At 40.8% G+C, this 20,400-nt stretch overlaps 2 protein-coding genes across 12 annotated transcripts in view; one reads left to right on the plus strand and one right to left on the minus strand.

Annotated features, from left to right (window-relative positions):
* Positions 1–15,173, plus strand: part of CNOT1 (CCR4-NOT transcription complex subunit 1) — an 83,150-nt gene extending 67,977 nt beyond the window's left edge. For 2 of the 6 annotated variants that reach the window (XM_027516399.1, XM_027516398.1), the window contains exons 35-49: positions 114–305; positions 874–1,016; positions 1,370–1,478; positions 1,577–1,746; positions 2,389–2,641; positions 4,571–4,819; positions 5,768–5,931; positions 6,121–6,238; positions 7,363–7,464; positions 9,370–9,543; positions 10,379–10,528; positions 11,235–11,415; positions 13,012–13,144; positions 14,508–14,642; positions 14,819–15,161. In XM_027516399.1, coding sequence (XP_027372200.1) covers positions 114–305; positions 874–1,016; positions 1,370–1,478; positions 1,577–1,746; positions 2,389–2,641; positions 4,571–4,819; positions 5,768–5,931; positions 6,121–6,238; positions 7,363–7,464; positions 9,370–9,543; positions 10,379–10,528; positions 11,235–11,415; positions 13,012–13,144; positions 14,508–14,642; positions 14,819–14,897 — 2,352 coding nt within the window. In that variant the 3' untranslated portion in view covers positions 14,898–15,161. Of the gene's footprint in view, positions 1–113; positions 306–873; positions 1,017–1,369; positions 1,479–1,576; positions 1,747–2,388; positions 2,642–4,570; positions 4,820–5,767; positions 5,932–6,120; positions 6,239–7,362; positions 7,465–9,369; positions 9,544–10,378; positions 10,529–11,234; positions 11,416–13,011; positions 13,145–14,507; positions 14,643–14,818 lie in introns of all 6 variants that reach the window. The other 4 variants (XM_027516402.1, XM_027516401.1, XM_027516397.1 and 1 more) reach the window with 3 other exon arrangements.
* SETD6 (SET domain containing 6, protein lysine methyltransferase) lies at positions 13,817–20,328 on the minus strand. Of its 6 annotated transcripts, none has more exons than XM_027516403.1 (9): positions 20,139–20,325; positions 19,843–19,935; positions 19,618–19,762; positions 19,403–19,544; positions 19,072–19,266; positions 18,831–18,951; positions 17,612–17,792; positions 17,355–17,497; positions 13,817–17,196 (listed from the first exon to the last, which is right to left on the minus strand). In XM_027516403.1, exons 1-9 carry the CDS (start codon positions 20,163–20,165, stop codon positions 16,891–16,893), a joined length of 1,353 nt encoding a protein of 450 aa, XP_027372204.1. In that variant the 5' UTR covers positions 20,166–20,325; the 3' UTR covers positions 13,817–16,890. The 6 variants fall into 6 exon arrangements, with proteins under 6 accessions (XP_027372204.1, XP_027372207.1, XP_027372206.1 ...); XM_027516406.1 differs by having other exon boundaries at positions 15,479–17,196; positions 19,072–19,131; positions 20,139–20,245; XM_027516405.1 differs by lacking the exon at positions 18,831–18,951 and having other exon boundaries at positions 16,152–17,196; positions 19,843–19,981; positions 20,139–20,208.
* Between the last annotated feature and the right edge of the window lie 72 nt (positions 20,329–20,400).

Consider the following 20,400-nt stretch of genomic DNA (forward strand, 5'->3'; position numbering starts at 1 on the left):
GAAAAGAAATTACGGGTAGTAAACATACTTTTAAATTGCTGCTTGTGCCAGTGAAAAGTCTTTTAATTCCACGCCTCCCCCCTCCACCCCCTTTGGTTGTTTTCTCAAAACAGCAAGCTTGGGCAACAGATGATGTAGCTCAGATTTATGATAAGTGTATTACAGAACTGGAGCAGCATCTTCACGCTATCCCGCCAACTTTGGCCATGAACCCCCAAGCTCAGGCCCTCAGAAGTCTTCTGGAGGTTGTAGTATTATCACGGAACTCTCGAGATGCCATTGCTGCTCTTGGATTGCTCCAGAAGGTTAGTGTTCTTAATCTGTTTGTTTTAGAAGACGCTGAGTTTGTATACATCTGGTGACCTGCATCATTATCTACTTTATGGTTAAGATTTTTAAAAATTAATATAAAGTAGGTTCTGTTTTGTAGTAAGCAGGTGGTTTTCTCCAGAATAGAGTGTTACAAATAGTTATAAATTTTAAAGTGCGAAGTCTTTTTTTCCCTATAAAGGTAAGATTTTCAGGAATTATGATTATTTAAGAAACTTTAAAAGATATTCCCTTAGGTTTTGAGGGACAGTTGATCTAAGTACTGGTGGGGGGCAGGGTGTGGGGCCACAATGGGTTTTGGCTCTGCTGGGACAGTGAAGCCTTTTCTGACAGTGAGGAATGTAGTAAGTATAAACTGGAAGGAACTGGGAGAGGGTGTGTGTGAGGCAAGTGGAAAGGGTTTTGGTGTGTGGGGAGAGATTCTTCACTGAGGCCTTAGAAGATACATTGTACTTTGTATCAAGGTTTGGTTATTGGCTTTGATTATTGGGCTGAGTATTGTATTTTCCATGAATCTGAATGAATGCTTTTTTCCTTCAATAGGCTGTAGAGGGCTTACTGGATGCCACCAGTGGTGCTGATGCTGACCTCCTTCTTCGCTACAGAGAGTGCCACCTCTTGGTCTTGAAAGCTCTTCAAGATGGCCGGGCATATGGGTCTCCATGGTGTAACAAACAGATCACAAGGTCAGTCCCTGTCTTAGAAGAGTAATATTTATTCAACTGCCTTCTCACATTACCACATGGCCCTGTTTATAAAATTCAAACATACGGAATTTCTAATTTTCAGTAGTGAGAATTATATGTCTTAAATGGAATGCTTTGTTTTCGAGACTTAGCAAAACTTTTAACACTGGGTTATCTGTTCTCCTTAGTTACTGGTTATTTTAAATCTTGGAAACTGATACACTGATTTTCAGTTGGTACTCAAGACATCCTTAATTTGGAATAAGTTAACATTGAATGAAGTGGGCCCTTTATTTCACCTGATCCACAGCATGGGTGAGCCTTTATGAATAAAGGAATACTGCCTTTCCTAGGTGCCTAATTGAGTGTCGGGATGAATACAAATATAATGTGGAGGCAGTGGAGTTGCTAATTCGCAATCATTTGGTCAACATGCAACAGTATGATCTTCACCTTGCTCAGGTATGGAAAGAATTAAGCGGGAAAAGAGACTCTGGTAGTTGGGAAGTGTGTTTGCTGTCAGTGCTGTCTTTCTTACATTGTGCTTTCTGTGTTGCCAGTCAATGGAGAATGGTTTAAACTACATGGCTGTGGCATTTGCTATGCAATTGGTAAAAATACTGCTGGTGGATGAAAGGAGTGTTGCCCATGTTACTGAGGCAGATCTGTTCCACACCATTGAAACCCTCATGAGGATTAATGCTCACTCCAGAGGCAATGCTCCTGAAGGGTGAGAAGGAAATGTTTTGGGGTTGTTGTGCATTCCGCAGTTTTAGAAATGAGTGTGTAGACTTACTAACGTTACCGTTACATAACAGCTTTACCTACAACATATGGTAAGCTTTGGTGAGGCCTAATATTGTCCCTTGAAATATGAAAGCTTAACTAACTGCTGCCAAGCCCTCTTGCTGCAGACCAGTACATACAGCACTAGGTTTGGTGTCAGAGTCCTCTGTTGAAGGCCTGGCTCAGCTGCTTAAAATCTGATTTTAGACAAGTTGACTTATCCTCCCTACGTTTGTTTCTTATATAAAATGGAAATAATACCTTAAATAGCTGTTGAGAATTAAGTAACACAAAGCATGGCACATAGTGGGCATGCAGTGAATAATTTTTTGACCACGGACATCAGCTCCCTTTCATTGGGCGTTTTTTGGTCAAGAAGTGACTTAACTGAAGTCAGTCATTTGCACATTTTGTCCTCATGGGTAAACAGATAACAAAGAAAACCGAGGATAGTTTTGTTTAATCATGGGAATGGTAAATGATCATCACTCTTGTGGTTTCTATTTAATAAGCAAATTTCCAACTGTATGTCTTTGAAATCACAACCATGAGTGGACTGATTTTCATTCTGGATTTATTGTACTAGATTGCCCCAACTGATGGAAGTAGTGCGATCCAACTATGAAGCAATGATTGATCGTGCTCATGGAGGCCCTAACTTTATGATGCATTCTGGGATCTCTCAAGCCTCAGAGTATGATGATCCTCCAGGCCTGAGGGAGAAGGCAGAGTATCTTCTGAGGGAATGGGTGAATCTCTACCATTCAGCAGCAGCTGGTCGTGACAGTACCAAAGCTTTCTCTGCGTTTGTTGGACAGGTAGAGCTTTTGGAAAGAAAGGTGCTTTTTATTCAACATAAGTAGGGTGTGATGCCTCCATTATTAAAGTTCAGTATTATGTACCTGTGGTCAGTTACCTCCATACTCATGTAAACCAAAAATGTCTTCATCATTACTCAGTTAAATTGATACTGTTTATTTTCTCATCATTGGTCACTAAGCAGTAAAGTCAGCATTTGCTATCCCCTTTAGTACTTTTTATCTGATTTCAGTTGTCACAGCTACAGAATACAGTGGACCAGATAATGAATAATAAAATTGCCAGATGTATATAGTAATTTTACCAGCTTGATTATCAGCAGGGATGAGATTATGGGCTAAGTAAAGTTCTGTAACAGCCCATGTTTAAAAGTAAAATAAGGAGTCCCCTGGTGGTCTCGTGGTTAGGATTTGGTGCTTTCACTTTGGTGACTCGAGTTCAGTCCCTGGCTAGGGAACTGAGATCCTGCAAGCTGCGAGACACAGCCAAAAAACAAAAAAATAGAAAATTGAAAATATAACAGCAAAACTTAAGCATTTAAATGGTAGTGCTTTTTATCTTTCTAAATTAATTAGCTTAGCTATCTCCTAAAATAGCTTATTTCTGCATTTTGACAATTGTATTTCTTCAAACTGAGACCAAAGCTTAGGTGTGCCACCAAAGAAAGATACAAATTATCTTTCATTTGAATGACAATTGAATATGGAAGAGCTGGTTTGAATTTTAGAAGTTGTTAGGAATTGGATTTACTTTTCAAGGTGATTTTTTTTGTTGTTGTTAAATCATAATAAGTTAAGTTTCTCCCTTAAAAGAAACCAAGGAATTATCAAACATACCCTATTGAAAAGCTGCTACTGCATACTTAGAGCTTGATTTCCAATTTGGATGGAGGAATTTGAAATCAATTGGTTTTTGTGATCATTGATATTTCATGGGTATGGATGTGGCACCTGTCTCAGCTCTTCCTCTTGGCTTATATGCTCTTGTTTCTTCTCTTCATTTGAAAAAGATAATGTATTATATTTTTCTGTGCTTTTGAATCTTTTTGAGAATTCTTTTCTCCTCTTAGGCTCCCTCTTGATCATAGCAGTCTGTCCTCATTTCTTCTCCCCACTTAGTTTTTTAGATTTCATTGTACAGAAGTAACTTTGCAAGCCATCTGTTTTGCCTAGTGTATTAATGTCAATTCAGCTGTGTTAATTATTTATCAAGGGACAGTTAACTTGACCATTATCTTGGAAACTTTTTAAAACAAGTTTTCTTTCTGGGCTTGGTTTCATTGCTTAGTAAGCACTGACCTCCCTCTGCAGCCTTAATGTTTTTACATTGTCTTCTTTTTCTTCTTTTGTACTAGCCAAATAACTTCCCTGCTTAACTTCCAGATTATGTCATAAAATTTTTACTTATCCTTTCTTTTAAATAAACTTACCCTTTTCACTTTATCTTAATTTACATTAAAATAGCTGGGTATGATCTGTGAGCTAAAATTTGGTACCTACTTATTGTATAAATTATTATTTGATTTTCCTAGTACAACTAGTTGGAGTTTCAAAAATTTTGTTGTTTTTGGTTAAGTCAGATGGAAGAAATTATCTTAAATTTTGTAAGGAAGTAAAGTATATGTAACTTAATCTCTTACTTGGGGGAAATACACATTGACCAGAATGTCTTAGTATGACTTAATGGGTTACTACAAAGGTGGTTTAACTTGCATAGTTAACTTTTGAAATTATTGGCTATGGACTGCTTGTTTAAAATTGCCCTGTTATTCTTTTTCATTTTCCATCAAAGTTGATGGAATTCTGTCATGGGTTCTGCTGTTTTACAAAGTAACAGTTAGAAATGTGACAACAGGATTAAACGAGAGAATACTTCTTGGCATGAAAATTAAACGTTTATCCATGTGTGTTATCTCATCCTGCCTTCTAATGTTTTTGTTCCCTTGGTAGATGCACCAGCAAGGAATCCTGAAGACTGATGACCTCATAACAAGGTTCTTTCGTCTGTGTACTGAAATGTGTGTTGAAATCAGTTACCGTGCTCAGGCAGAGCAGCAGCACAATCCTGCTGCTAATCCCACCATGATCCGAGCCAAGTGCTATCACAACCTGGATGCCTTTGTCCGACTCATTGCACTGCTAGTAAAGCACTCAGGGGAGGCCACCAACACTGTCACAAAGATTAATCTGCTGAATAAGGTCTGAAATCCTTTCTTGCCTTAGACTTTTGCACACTTGAAGTCTGCATCAGTGGTTCTCAACCCTACAGGGCCCTCAAAACATTTTGTAATATCCCCCTTTCTGTCCAGAAATTAAATTCATAGATAATAAGTAAACATAATAACCGAATTTTAGAAGAGGAGTGTGGTGCCTTAACTGAAAGACACCCTGTCTCAGAGCAAAACGGTATAAGGTATTTTCAGTGTGTTACTGTTTGGTAATGACTACATTAGAAGATACTTAGGGTAGTATAAGATTTGCCCCCAAGTACAGAGTTACTGTGAATGGGATGACTAGACATCTCCTTTGATAACATAAGATTGACAACTCAGATACCATGAGTGACATTGCAGTTGTCTTTGATTTTCTGAAAAGGAACAGAGTTTTTCTTTGATTTCTGCAGTGGAATTCCTGGTAATTTGAATGTTAAGATAGTGCAAAAATGAACTTAGACTTTGGTCTTGGATAGTTACAAATGGGTTTCACGTCCCCTACTCTTCAGTGGTGAAATCAAGTGGAGTGCAGGATAGTTCTGCAGTGTTTCTGCAACCTAAGAGCATATCTGACCTCCCATCTCCTAAATGCCAAGAGAAGTATGCATCATTTGCCTCCTGTAAGCTTTATGTCAGACCAGAAAGATTAGGTTGGTTGTGTAAACAGGATAAAATATGTACCATGCTGACTTCTAGAGCTTTAGAAAAATTTGTGGAGAGTGTACATGTCTGGTCCATGGTTATGGAAATTCAGAGAAAACATATAAAAGTACAGGACAGATCAAACCAACGTGTGGTCCCTTTGGCTTCCAGTATATAATTTTATATTTACTTCCATGTGAGGCATAAGAATGAAAGGTATGAAGCATGACTAGAGAGTGGTAAATGAATTGTCTTCATGATTTACATGCTGTATAATCTATGTGCTCTATAGGTCCTCGGTATAGTAGTGGGAGTTCTCCTACAGGATCATGATGTTCGGCAAAGTGAATTTCAGCAACTTCCCTACCACCGAATTTTTATCATGCTGCTCTTGGAACTCAATGCACCTGAGCATGTGTTGGAAACCATTAATTTCCAGACACTTACAGCTTTCTGGTGAGTTATTATTGAAAGTAATAATGTTAAGGATTGCTGTTTTAGTGTCATAAAATTTGAGAAGAACTCTGGGTTAGAAGCATGTTGATTTACAATGCAGCTTGCATATTATCTTACAGTCTTTTTTTTTTTTTTTTTTTTTTAACTTTAAGTTGGACTGTGCTTCTGACTAAGGTTTTCTTCTTTCAGCAACACATTCCACATTTTGAGGCCTACCAAAGCTCCTGGCTTTGTGTATGCTTGGCTTGAACTGATCTCCCATCGGATATTTATTGCAAGAATGCTGGCACACACGCCACAGCAGAAGGTGTGGCTGCAGTTTATCTCCTACAGATGAAGACTGTAACTACCTGGGACTAACTAGCACTCTTAGTCATTCAGTGGTCACTGTACTTCTTTCAGGCTTAGTTGGGGGTCCTTACATTTAATGTAGAGTCAGGTCATGGGGAGAGGCATAACAGGTACTTGACCGCCTCTGCCTGAAAGCCATTCCTCAATGATTAGCATATGGCTTCTCCAAGTTGTCATGAGTCACCTTACGTCAGCCTTGTAAGGCATTTTCCAAAAAATGTTGAGACCCTAAAGCACCTCTGTAGACAGTTATATAAAACTCTTGAGTAATGGAACTCGGGAACCTGCCACTTTTACAAGTTCTCACTCTAAATACTAAAGACTCATACATTCAGAGTTGAGGACCACTGGTCTCTACTGTAGTTGAAGAATTAAGATAAAATTTGAGATAAGAGTTTTTAGTATAATTGTGAATAAACACAGTTATGAGAACATTTCTCTCTCATCTTGCAATTAAGTGGCAGATGAGTGTAAGGAAGTACCTTTGATTGACCCTTCAGATCAGAAGACAAATGTGACTACTATGTTTGGTTTAAAAAAAAAAAAAAAAAGTGAAATAATCCTTAAATGGATTTGGTATTCGGTGAATAAGTGCATTCCAGGAGGAAGAACAGTACTGAATAAAATCTACCCAAAGTGCACATAATTGGTATAATTGGAATATGGTAAGCAGGCCAAATTTGGGTGAAAATAAAGGATTCATGTTGTAAATTGGATGAGGTTATTTGCTAAGAGTTGAGGAATTGAACGTGGGAAAAATAAATAGTTGAGATCCAGGACTTGAAGAAATTAACAGATGTGAGTTTCTTAGTTGGCTGGGTGTTTTGTGTTCTGTCTGAAACACCCTTACCCTATTTGGTGCAGGCAGAAGGACCTAAATATCCTGGAATTTCTGGAGCCAGTTTGTTTCAAATATCATTTCCCATTATCTGCATTATTTTGCTTACTCCTTTTTTGTGCTAGTCAGTCTTTAAGAGAGGTTTATGAAGAAAATAATAGTCAACAGCGTAGCTGCTTGGGCAACCTTTTTGGTGGCGGGACAGCAACTGAGTGTAATTATTACCCATATGTTTCTTTCAGGGATGGCCTATGTATGCACAGTTACTGATTGATTTATTCAAATATTTAGCGCCTTTCCTTAGAAATGTGGAACTCACCAAACCTATGCAAATCCTCTACAAGGTAATTAATTTGAAATTGTAAAATCAGAATAATTAAAACCTAGCAGTTTAAAACACTTGAAAAATACTTCAACTGGCAGTATATGAGGCCTAATGTTGTTTAATTAAGCTTTTAAAGTATAACACATATTCAGAAAAGTGCAAAAATTGAACATAATTTGTATAACCAGTGCTTGATGTTCATATATCAATGTGTGCACCAGTTAACTCTTCCAGAATTGCATTAGACTGTTTCTCCCCATATTTAACATACTTGAAATTGTCTGTTTTTCATTTTAGCAGTTGTGCAGAAGGATCTCATTGTGGATTTAGTTTGCATTTCCTTGATTTCTTAATAAGATTTTTGTGTGTAGATTGGCCAGTTGGGTATCTGCCTTTGATGATATACCTCTTCAGCCTTGTGCTCATATCCCTTTGGGATTATCTGTGTTTTTCTTCTTTTTAAACAAGGATTCTTATGTATTCTGGATGTAAGCCGTTTGATGATGTATATTCAGACATCTCCTATTCCTGTAGCTTGCATTTTCACTCCCTTAAAAGTAATGTGTTTTTTGAGGGGTAGATGCTTTAAATTCAGTGTAGTTAAACTGACCTGTTTTCTTCTTTTATTGTACGTTGCTTTTTGTGTCTTGGGTAAGAAATATTTGCTAATCTTAAATTCATTCTGTTCTGCACGTGCCTGCCCCCTACTCAAAAAACCATTAATTCTGGCTTTTACATTTACATTCAGAAAGCAAACTTAATTTTGTGAATGATGAAGGTCATTTTCTCCCCTTCCTTATACCCTCCAGCTTAATAGGTATGTAAGGCTTTTCACCAACAGTTTTAAAGTTCTTCATTTCTTGTTCAGTTGTTTAGTACCTGTATGATCTAGTTGACTGTGTATGGGCATCTCCCTAGTTTACCTGTTGATCTGCTTTTAGCCCAGTATCAAAAGGTCTTGATGGTAAGACTTACTGTAAAGGTAGAGTACTCAGGTAGAGCAGAATGTTCTTCAACTGCTCTCTTGTAACACTATTTTGGCTATTCTGTATCATTTGCAGTTCCATAAAACTTTGCAATTAGCTTTACTTATAAAACTTTCTGGGATTTAGATTGAGATTTCACTGAATATGTAGATCAACTTGGAGAAAATAGATGCCTTAATAATATCGAACCTTTCAACCCATGTGTATCTCCATTTAGTTGTTAGGTCTTTAATTTTACTTCCCTTAGACTTATGTTCCAGATATTGATGTTTTTGTGAAATTGTATAATGTTTTTATAAATCTGTAGTTTTGTAGGTACCATTTTCTGGTTAAGGAAATGCCCTTTTAATCATAATTTGCTGATAGTTTTAAAAATCATTAAAATGAGTGTTGAATTTTATTGGATGCTTTCTTGAACTCAAAGTCATGTGTTTTTTTATCAGTGTTATTAGTCCATTAATTTTCAGATTCTTAAACTGCCATTGCATTCATTTGTGGATCATTTGGTTGTGATGTATCACTGATTTCCATTTCTACTATTTAGGATTTTTTTTTGTTTTTAGTTTTCATGTCATTTTGGGATCAAAGTTATGCTACTTTTATTGAAGGGGTTGGAAAATAATCTTTTTGTATTAAGATTGTGAATAGTGTTAATTTTTCCTTAAATATTTGTAAGGATTTGGCAGTAAAGCCAGCCAAAGTAAAGCCTCTTCCTCTTTGAGGAAAGAGTTTTAACAAATATTTAACTTCTTTATTATAAAGGGCTATTCAGATTTTCTTTTTTGTTTGGGTTTTGGTAAGTTGTATTTTTTATAAACTCTGGATACCTAGTTTTGCCTTTTTTTCCCTCCCTTCAGTTAAATTTATAATAGTAAAAATGTTACTCTTGTTTTCTTAATGTGGAAACAACCAATGTTTTTCTTGTTTTTGAAAAATAGGGCACTTTAAGGGTGCTGCTGGTTCTTTTGCATGATTTTCCTGAGTTCCTTTGTGATTACCATTATGGATTTTGTGACGTGATCCCACCTAATTGTATCCAGCTAAGAAATCTGATCCTGAGTGCCTTCCCAAGAAACATGAGGCTCCCAGACCCATTCACTCCTAATCTGAAGGTAAAGTTCTAAATAGTTTTAAGGAAAAGAAAGTTGTTTGTTAGTATTTTAGTCCTTTCTCTGCTGAGAGAGGTATATGCTGCCCCCAGAACACACATACCTACAAGTTACCTGTTAGATAACGTTGCTCTTTGGGGGGAAGCAGTTATGTTATTAAACCTGATAAAGTATGAGACTGACTGCTTCTGGATATTGGTTCACAGTATTTGTCTAGTTGCTGTTTTCAGTTTTTTTATTAAATTTAGCTGTATTTACAGAACCTCAACCTAGGTATTGGGCCAGTCATTTGTTGGGTGGCCCCACTAGTGGCAGAGCATTGCAGAATAGACACTAGTAATGCCATATTTCATAGGTGTGTATTTGCATTTTGTTTAAACTGTCAAAAGAAGGGACTGTTTTAAGATCATACCACCCCTTACATGGCTACTGTAAGTTTTATTAAAGTAGAGAATATGATGTCTTACTTTGCTGGGATATCTTTTCAAAGAGTAGGGCTCTTGGTGAGCAAAGAGTCTCATTCTGTATTTTAAACTAGACTTCTACAAGATACCTATTGTGCCTTATTTTAAGAAGGATAAAATAGTATAGAATGAGAAATTACTATCATTTTGTATATAGGTACCTTTGAGTAATCTGTTTCTTCTAATTAATAACATTTTGCTGTGCAGCAGAAATTAACACATTATAAATTGCTGTATTTCAGTAAAATGTTTTTAAACGATTGAGTACTCTTCAAGACAAAATTTTATATAAACAACTTTCTAACATAGAGACAGTTTGCTATTAAGGCCCTACAAATGCTTCTGATTGTGATTCTTGTATTTGTTTGTGGCAGGTGGATATGTTGAGTGAAATTAACATCGCTCCCCGGATTCTCACCAATTTTACTGGAGTGATGCCACCTCAATTCAAAAAGGATTTGGATTCCTATCTTAAAACTCGATCACCTGTCACTTTCCTGTCTGATCTGCGCAGCAACCTACAGGTTAATTGGTTTGACTGAAACTCTTGGTTGTGTCTTTATAGAAAATACTTTATATGCATAGTTAGTCCTGTGCATGGTCTCATTTCAACATGCTTTAAAGGTTTTAAAGCACATTGTCATTTTTAATGGTTAGATGAGATTATATTATACATTTTAGCATAAGTACATATATTCATCCTATACATCTATAGCATAATCTTGGAAGAGGCAGCCAGGGAATGGACTGGTTTTCCGTAAGAATAGATTGCTGATAATCGCTCCCATACTCTAATAAGACTTCTAAATTGGATTCTGATTCAGTTTGCTGTATAGAAAATGATTGAGGCTATATTATTTTTCCGGTCTTCCCATACCAAGAAACCACATCTTTTTCCCTCTTCAATTTTTTTTTTTTAAATAAGTGAGATAATGCATATTTTGACTTTATAAACTTTATTTTTGTGCTGGTAACTGTTAAAGCTTTAGTGTCCCAAGGGAAATCATACCTCTTTTATTGACACACTATCTTTGAGCATCTGTGTATTTGTTACATAACCATACAAAATCAAAGCAGATTTCTAAAATTTAAGTCACAGAGAATATTGGGAGCAGTTCAGCTTTTCTCTGAAAGTCATAAAAAGGATTCTTAGAACTGTCGGTGCCTAAATCAATGCTTAAATCACTATCGGTGCGAGTAAGTCAGGAGCTTTCTGTTTTGTTCACTTAGGTATCCAATGAGCCTGGTAATCGCTACAACCTCCAGCTCATTAATGCACTGGTGCTCTATGTAGGGACTCAGGCCATTGCACACATCCACAACAAGGGCAGCACACCTTCAATGAGCACCATCACGCACTCAGCTCACATGGACATCTTCCAGAACCTGGCTGTGGATTTGGACACTGAAGGTGAGTGAAGCCAGCCAGTTCTCAGAGTCAAGTTTTCTGTGTATTTGGTCATAGTCTGGTCCTAAAAATACTTTAAGCCACAACAGAGAATGTTCTGTCAATATGATTATAGGTCTGGCTGATTATTTAATTCAGTAGTATCTGCTCAATGCAGAAAACACAGAAAAGCGTAAAGGGGGTAAAAAACCATCCAGAATCCTTACCACATCAGTTAATATTTCAGTATATACGAGTGTATTGTTTTGGTTTTTTTAGTGTAAAAATAAACATTTTTTTTTACTAGCCTCTCTAAAGATAGGCTCACTTGTTTTGCTAGCCTGCTTTTTGTTCCAGCATTATTGGTGCCTCTTTGCCAGGCAGTATGTTACATATTCCATGTGTAAAGAAAGATTAATGAATAGGACTCCCCCTACCTGCTTTGCAAAATGTTCACATTATAATTTCTGGTGTAGGTTATCTCACGTGCTTAAACTACATCTTTTGGTCTGTATTCATTGTAATAGAGACCCAAGTAGGTGGTGACCAACCTACTTGTCCTGCTTGTCTTGGCTTTTTCCGCTATGGATCCTTGAGAGGCTAATTTTAAGTATATGTTGCTGCTACTGCTAAGTCGCGTCAGTCGTGTCCGACTCTGTGCGACCCCACAGACGGCAGCCCACCAGGCTCCCCCGTCCCTGGGATTCTCCAGGCAAGAACACTGGAGTGGGTTGCCATTTCCTTCTCTAATGCACGAAAGTGAAAAGTCAAAGTGAAGTCAGTCAGTCGTGTCCAACTCTTAGTGACCTCATGGACTGCAGCCTACCAGGCTTCTCCGTCCATGGAATTTTCCAGGCAAGAGTACTGGAGTGGGGTGCCACTGCCTTCTCCAATTTTAAGTATATACTACTTGCATATTTGTGGCAGGGGGAGGGGGGGGCGGGTCTGAGACAGCTTAAAAATCAAGATTTAACACAGGTAAATACCACTGCATCCAGAACCCAACAGCAAAAAAAGAGGGTAGTCTCCAAGGCAGTGTTGAAGCTCACTGTGAGTAATACCAAGCAGACACAGACAACCAAATCCAGTTAAGATGAGGCTAGCTTCAGAGTAGAGACTGGGAACCCTTGGTGGGTTATCCCCAAAGTAAACCCCTTATAGAGGGACTGTGAGGTCAAAACTATTTTCATGATGAAACATTTGCGTTTTTCCACTCATTTTGTTACTAGTGTACAGTGAAGGTTTCCAGAGGCTACATGAATGAAATACCATACTGGAAACAGACTGAACAAAAGGGCAGAAATGAGAATCCAACAGAATGTAAAACACTGACACTCTATATAATAATAAAGTTTTTTGGGGGGGAAATACTTAAATTTTATATTTACATGTTATATTACTATGCAATAGTTCTCAAAAATAGTTTTCAACTAAAAAAATTTTTAATGTGGAAAATAGTGAAGTAAAAACCCACAGAAATGAAAACTCTTTGGGGGTCCAAGTCCCACTGGTTGAAACAAAGGATAACATGACAGACTTTATCAGAAATCCAAACCCTAGCCAGTCAGAATGATTCAGCCTTTGAAGAACAAATTCTCGCTAAACTGTCTTAATTTCTAGGTCGGTATCTCTTCTTGAATGCAATTGCAAATCAGCTGCGGTACCCAAATAGCCACACTCACTACTTCAGCTGCACCATGCTGTACCTTTTTGCAGAGGCCAACACTGAAGCTATTCAAGAACAGATCACAAGGTAAGACAGAAGTCTGTTTTTCGGAGTTTCTAAATGGAACCTCTTCCCTTTTATTATGACTTCTGAGTGTTTTTCCTATGGATTCCGTGTTCACCGAGTATCTGTGTTAAATGCATGTGTGTTCAGGCGTGTCTGATTCTTTGAGACCCTATGGACTGTAGCCCACCAGGCTGCTTTGTCCAGACAAAGCAGAAGTCCTGGACAAGAACTGGACAAGTCCAGACAAGAACACTGGACAAGTACTGGGCTTCTCCAGACAAGAATACTGGAGTGGATAGCCTTTCCTTCTCCAAGAGATCTTCCCTACCCAAGAATAGAGCCCACATCTCTTGCATCTGCACAGGCAGGCAGATTCTTTACTATTGAACCACCTTGGAAGCCCATGTGTTAAATAGTTCTGAACAAAAGGACTTGGTTCCTGCCCTCCTGAAATAGTCTGATGGGCACCAAAAAACCCCCCCACACACAAACAGAATTACTAATCATTGTTAAAACCAAAAAGTAGTTGTCAACACAAGGTGCCAGTACTTTTATAGATTAGGGATTTTTCCCAAGTGGTGTTGTCAGCATATTTAACCTGAGTCCTGAAGCATCAGGCCTTTCAAAGGCCAGGTTAAAGAGCTTAAACTTGTCTTCATTACCTGTAGGTAGTAAGGTTTTAAGCAGGAGAAATAACAGGATCATACTTGTGTTTTACTAACAATAGTTAGGAATCTATTACAGATTGCTTGGACTATATACAGCATTTGCAAATTAGGAAATGGGAACATCCTAGTGAGAGATATACAGGCAAACTTAAAGAACTGGACCAGACTTCTTAAACTTGCCCCTTCACATATTATTAGCTTCTAGGTATTAATATTCCTTAGTTTTATATACTAAAAATTAATTAGTATTATTAGATGTTTAGATGACAAGTCCTTTTTGTGATTACATATAAAGCATCAGTGAACATCCTTGTACTCATGTCTTTGTTGCTGTGCTTTATTTACGTCTTTAGGATAAATTTAGAAGTACAGTTGGTTAGGTCAAAGAATGTAAATATTTAAGCCAATACTGACTGCCATTCAGAAGAATCATCCCCCCCAGTTTACATGTGTACTAGTAGCATTAAAATCCTTACTTCCTATTTGAGTATTTATTCTTTAAGTGTATTCTCTGTGCCATGTAATCTATTATCTATTACCTTAGTTTTCTAGGCTCAGTAATGGGAAGAGGTGGGGTTCAAATCTACTTTATGTAATTCTAGGATCTATTTATGCTAACTTCTGTATATCCACCTTCCTTTTCTAAAGCTAATAGAGAAGTGGTCATGATCTGGTGTTTTCCTGTGCATTGATGAACTTTTTCTTCCATCCTCCAGGGTTCTTTTGGAACGGTTGATTGTAAATAGGCCACATCCTTGGGGTCTTCTTATTACCTTCATTGAGCTGATTAAAAATCCAGCATTTAAATTCTGGAACCATGAATTTGTACACTGTGCCCCAGAAATTGAAAAGTGAGTCAAAAGTAATTGTTTTCATTGTTTCAGTCTTAAGACAGGAGAAATAATCATTTGATGGCTTCAGCTTGGGTGGGTGATTAAGAAGGGAGTAGTAGCCAAAATTAGTAAGACACAAGGTTTGGTCAGGCCTGAATTTTTCTCACCAGCTTGTACTTGTCTTCATTCTTCAGGTTATTCCAGTCCGTCGCACAGTGCTGCATGGGACAAAAGCAGGCTCAGCAAGTAATGGAAGGGACAGGTGCCAGTTAGATGGAACCACATCTCTGTTGTAAATGTGTCTGCCTGGAGGTCCCACTGTACCAAGTTCATAAACTGGCTGAAGATCCTTTCAGCTCTTCCTGACTTTCCCGGCCCTTTGGTTCTTGGGTATCTGCCCCAATTACTGTTTGGGTCAGCTACCTGTCTATGTGGACACGTTCCAAAGTTTAAATGCATTTTTTTGACTCTTGGCCAAAATTTAGAAGATGCTGTGAATATCATTTTGAACTTGTGTAAATATATGAAAGAGAAAACCTTTGTCTGAAACTTCTTGGGTTTGTGCAAAATGTGTTCAAGGCAAGTAGGTAAACTGGTACCTGCCCAATTTATAATGGAAGGAGCTGCTGATGCCATGCACTTGTCTGGGGGTGGGGTGGGATGGGATGGGGACGGGGCATAGCGCCATGTCTTCTGACATTCCAGGTGTCCCAAAGAATAGCAAGAAAGCCAGTTTAAATATTGTGTAACTTTTTTTAAAAAGTATGGACAGGGACCTTGAAAATCACCAAGTTGTTTTTTAAAAATGTGGATGTGTAGAATCTGGTATGCTAGGAACATGTGCAGAGTTCACATTTGAGATCCCATGGGTTTTTTATTTTACCTCTTCCCCACATCTACAGCTTGCTGCTGGGAGAGCATCATTTTCTCTTTGCTGCTGGAGAACACACCCTCTTGGGCCCTGTGAGACACTTTTTATAAAGGGAAGCCAAACCAGGCCTAAAGCTCCCCCATCTCTCATTATAGTAACTTGTAAATTGTGCAGAAAGGAGCCAAATAGTAGGAATTGCCCTTCCCCATTATCCCAATGAATGGCCATACAGGCTGAGTTCAACAACAAAGTCAAAAGGACCAATACAGCCCCTTTTGTAAGGATTTTGAATGTTTTGCAAGTATATTGGTCCATGTGTTGTATTTTGTAGCCTTTCTAGTTCCTGGCTTTAGCCTCCCTACTTCTTCTATGTGTATGCATACTGTAGTCACACATTAAAGTTATGACACACGAGTCCACTGTGCCTTTCTCAGTAGCAGCCAGTGCTGGTGGTGAGAAGGAACGTGGACCACCCAGCCTTCCCATTGGGCAACACCAACTTCTGCTGAATGCTAGGTTTTTCCACTACCAATGTAGCATCTTTAAACAAGGAAGTGATTTCTGTGTAGTGTTTTCCTTTTCCTTTCTCAAAGTTAACTGCACCAGGTTTCTGTGGTTAAATTCAAAATGCCAGTTTAAAAAAATAGACCCTCATGGCGTTTTGATATAATTTTTAAAAGAAAAGGAATAGGAGTAGGTACATATTTTATATTTATCCCACTTGAAATATATACAAGATAAATAGAAATCTTACATGGGGGCTTGTATGTCACTGGTATCTTAGGCTGCTAAGGAATTAAAATAACTGCTCAGAGTTCCAGTAACATAGCTTACTAAATCCTCCAACAGGAACATTTTTTTAAAAAAGGGAAAGTGGTTGCTCAAGACCTACCAGGTCTACTTTCAAACTCCATGTTATTAAATGCTGCTGCTAAGTCGCTTCAGCCGTGTCCGACTCTGTGCAACCCCATAGACTGCAGCCCACCAGGCTCCCCCATCCCTGGGATTCTCCAGGCAAGAACACTGGAGTGGGTTGCTGTTTCCTTCTCCAATGCATGAAAGTGAAAAGTGAAAGTGACGCCTCTCAGTCGAGACTACAACAAAATGTATCACTATCACATTTCTGCTTTGGTTCAAACTCGATAACAAAACAGCTATAAAGTTTATCAGTGTTAGTAACAGCAGCAATTCACAAGTCTACTGCTCCCAATCCTTCAGCATGTCACTCTTACCTTGGCGTACATCCTATTTTGTTAATTTCGCTACTTTTCCTTTTGGTATTAGTACAAAACACAAAGCAAAAGATCCAAATTTTACTTCTTTCCAAGTATCAGTGCATACTAGCTTAGCATGAAGTTCCTCTTCGGGATACTCCTTCAGGCAGAAGGGAGCCTGCTAACGTGTCAGCTCCAACAGCCGGTGTAGAATCATCTTCTGACCATAACGCACCTGTAAGGCTTGCTGTTCCCTCCAGCTAAGTGCCGCATAGACCTCCTTATTGCTGAGTAAATCTTGCTCAGTTTTTAAGTCTGTGGCATAGGTTTGCAGGGTCAACAAAACACTGTCCCGAAGAAGCTGTCTCCATGATGCTTTGAGTTTGGGGATATCTGTGATTGTCAGGCTGTCTTCTTCACTTTTATCATCTTCCCATCCATTCTGGTCTTTAAACTCTCTGAACTCCTCAGCAGGCATGCACAGTACCTAGAAGCAACCATGGGGCCCTTTAAAGTAGGATGTAATACTTGCATGTTTCTGAAACTGATTCAGAGAAGCTGGCCTATCCTGGCAGCATTTAAGTGTACTCTGTCCAGGCCACCTTTCTTCTCATCTAGCTCTAAATACTCATTTTGAGCATGTACCTTGAGTGTAGTGGCCAGTTCCTCTTCAGTCAGTACCTCTTCACGCCCAATCACAAAGGCTCCCTCTTCCCCTACCATCTCCAATTTGCATAAGAAATCCCAGCGTTCATAGAGTAGGAGCCTTTCAGCTTCAACTTTTGTCCCTATAGATAGAAGTACTGGTGTGAAAGTCTTGGTAAACCCAAAACCTCATTTCTCCTTAGTCCACAAAAAGGGGGCAGGATAGACACACACTGGTGTCTGAGTTAACCACTCACCCTGTAACGCGGCTTCACGAACAGTCACCATCTGAATGTCAGCTGTGTCATTCGTGTTGTCGGGATACGGTTCAGCAAAACCATACATGTGAATCAGTTGCCAGTTAGCCATTTGCCCGTAAGTGTTGAAGATCTCATGGCCTTTAGGAATGGGCTGAATGGCCACCATCCGAAGACAAGTCTGGGGTGGAAGGGTTCAGAAGCTGGGGTCAAGCCCTTTCCAGGCCACCCCTAAGAAGATGACTTCACTTCCTAGGAAAGTATAGTTCCCACCAACAGTTATAGTTCAGCAATGAGGCTGATGCTATACCTACCAACATTCTACTTTTAGTTAAGATCCTGTGCTGTAGAATAAAACATTTGAGGCTTACAAAAGTCTAAACAGCCCAATGCTTTAGTAGGTGAAACTTCTGCTCAGTCATCTCAAGCACTTCAAAAAGCTGCTAGCTTTAAAAAATGAATTAAGGAGGACCTCCGGGTGGTCTTGGTGGTTAAGACCCCAAGCTTCCACTGCAGCGAGGTGTGGGTTCCATCCCTGCTTGGGGAACTAAGATCCCATGTGCCTCACAGTGCAGCCAAAAAAAACCCAGATCAAAGGAAATTCACTGGTGGTTTAGAGGTTAGGACTCAATCCCTGGTTGGGTAACTAAGATATGCACAGCTCTGCAAAAAAAGCCAACAAAAAACTCAACCCAGATCAAAGTAGGAACAGCAAATAGAGACAAGGTTTTAAAAATAACAGCCATTTCCTAATTTTTAACTCCATAAACTTACATCTTTTCTTGCAACTTTCCACTTAGCAAATAGAACAGATATAAACACAGTCCTGGTATCATCTTAAACCCTTTCTTAGGAACATCCCCTCTTCTGAAAAGTACTGACGCTATGGCTGTTGCAGATTGTTGTCCACAGGGCCCTGACACAATCTCAGCTCACTGGCACTGCACAGAACAGACCTAAAGCACCAAAACAATGGCACAGGTTTAGCAGAGGATAACCCCAACTTTCTTTGAGGGCTTTAATTTGTGTTCAAAGAACTTCACTGTAATATGCAAGCAAAGTACATAGCAGAGGAACTAATTTCACCTACTGATTTCTAGTATGAGGAGAACTGAGCCCATTTGGCTCAACTGCCAGGCCAGCATGAAGAAGACATTGGTTCGATTCAAATGCCCAAGCATCAAGGCACAGAAACAAGAACTGGGAGGGATCCACTCACTGGAGAGTATTCTAGATTGGCATTGTGATTGGCTAAATGGTTTAGTATGTCTGCAGCAGGCACCATCAAAGGGGAGTTTGGCTCCTTTTCATCCTCCTCTTCCTCCAGTGGTTCCTGAAAGCTGCCACAGAGAGAACTTGGCTAAAGCCCAGTGTTGGGGTGGGGCTCACTGTTCTTTCCCTTCTGGTCACTCAACAGAGTTCTAAAGAAGAGAGTCCTGTGCAAGGCTCTACTCACTGACCTGTAGGCCATCACAAGAGCCACGAGCTGGCGGTAGAGTTCCAGAGATCGGACCCTGGGGCTGAAAAGATCGGGGTGGGCGTCCATGAAGGGCAGCACAATGGAATAATACTCGCTGCGGATGTTGACCAAATCCTTCTCCACGGCCTCGGGTACGCCTGTGCCCTGCAGCAATCGCCGGCGCTCCTCCTCTGGCCTGCAGTGACACCCCCACCCGGGTTCTTCACCCAATCTACCGAGACTAGCGCTTGGCACCCGTGTCCCAAGGGCAAGCGGTTCGAGCCAGGCTACGTACGGTGTTGGCGTTCCCCAGCCCCTTCTACGGCTCTCACCAGAACATGGGGTGCTGCAAGCGGCCCAGCTCGGGCCAGAGCGCAAAGTAGGGGCTCCAGGGCGAGGCCGGGGCCTGCATCTCGTGGAGTAGCGCCAGCAGCAGCGGCACCCAGCCCGACTGGCTCTGCAGCGCGCCTCGCTCTGGGGGAGACACGAAGATTAGGGACCCCGCGGGCCCAACTCGGCGTCTCTCCACCCCTGTCGGCGTGCCCACCTCGTTCCAGCACACCGCTGATGGAGCAGGTGTGCTGCGACAGGAGCGCGGCCCGCGGCACCGCGAACAGCAGTTCCCCGGGCTGCACGCTCTCCCGGGCCACCATGCCGTAGCCGGCCACCGTGCCCTGCCGGCTCACCGCCACCTGAGCAGAGAGAATGGCCCCTCAGAGCTGGCCCGCGCCCGCTTCCCCGCTGCACCCACCTCCCCCAGTCCCCCTCTCACCTTGGGACTCAGCTCCAGTCCCACCCGCTGGCACCAGCTCAGGAAGCTGGCCACCGGGGCCGGGTCGTCGTCGCTGCCCGCAGGCCCGGCCACCTAAGACAGGCAAGCGCAGTGGCGCGGCCCCGCCCGGGAGAGCTCGCTGGGGGCGGAGAAGAAGGGGGCGCGCGCGCGGAGGAAGGCCCGGGGTTGGGGAGGGGACGCGAAGAGCGGCGAATGACCCGCGGCGGGAGCGGCGCGCGAGAGAGTGGCGTGGCGCGGTGGAGAGGGGTGCACCCGCGCCGCCCGCCGTAACTTACCCGCCGGCGCTTTGCCTGGGTCGCCATGGTCCGAGGGCGCGGAGCCTCAGGCGTCTGTAGACCCGCACCGGCGCTTCCGGCGTCCGGGGGGCCGGGCTTTCGAGGGCGGGGCCTATGTCCCCGCCCCGGACAACGTGACTTTCATTTCGCCTTCGCTTGGAAGACAAGCAGTCATTTGCACTCAGCACAGAATCGGACACGACTGAAGCGACACAGCAGCAGCAGCAGCAGCAGCAGCAGCAGCAGGAGCTTTTGAACTGTG

Source organism: Bos indicus x Bos taurus, chromosome 18, assembly GCF_003369695.1.
Source record: "Bos indicus x Bos taurus breed Angus x Brahman F1 hybrid chromosome 18, Bos_hybrid_MaternalHap_v2.0, whole genome shotgun sequence".
NCBI classification, from domain to species: Eukaryota; Metazoa; Chordata; class Mammalia; order Artiodactyla; family Bovidae; genus Bos; species Bos indicus x Bos taurus.

What these genes read in the sequence shown, in the direction of transcription:
- SETD6 (XM_027516403.1), bottom strand. Translation starts at nt 20,165, where the DNA reads ATGGCGACCCAGGCAAAGCGCCGGCGG. An exon ending in CCAATCTAGAATACTCTCCA is followed by an intron (nt 17,793 to 18,830) that starts GTGAGTGGATCC and finishes CTTCCACCCCAG; the next exon opens with ACTTGTCTTCGGATGGTGGC. An exon ending in TCGTGAAGCCGCGTTACAGG is followed by an intron (nt 17,498 to 17,611) that starts GTGAGTGGTTAA and finishes TTCTATCTATAG; the next exon opens with GGACAAAAGTTGAAGCTGAA.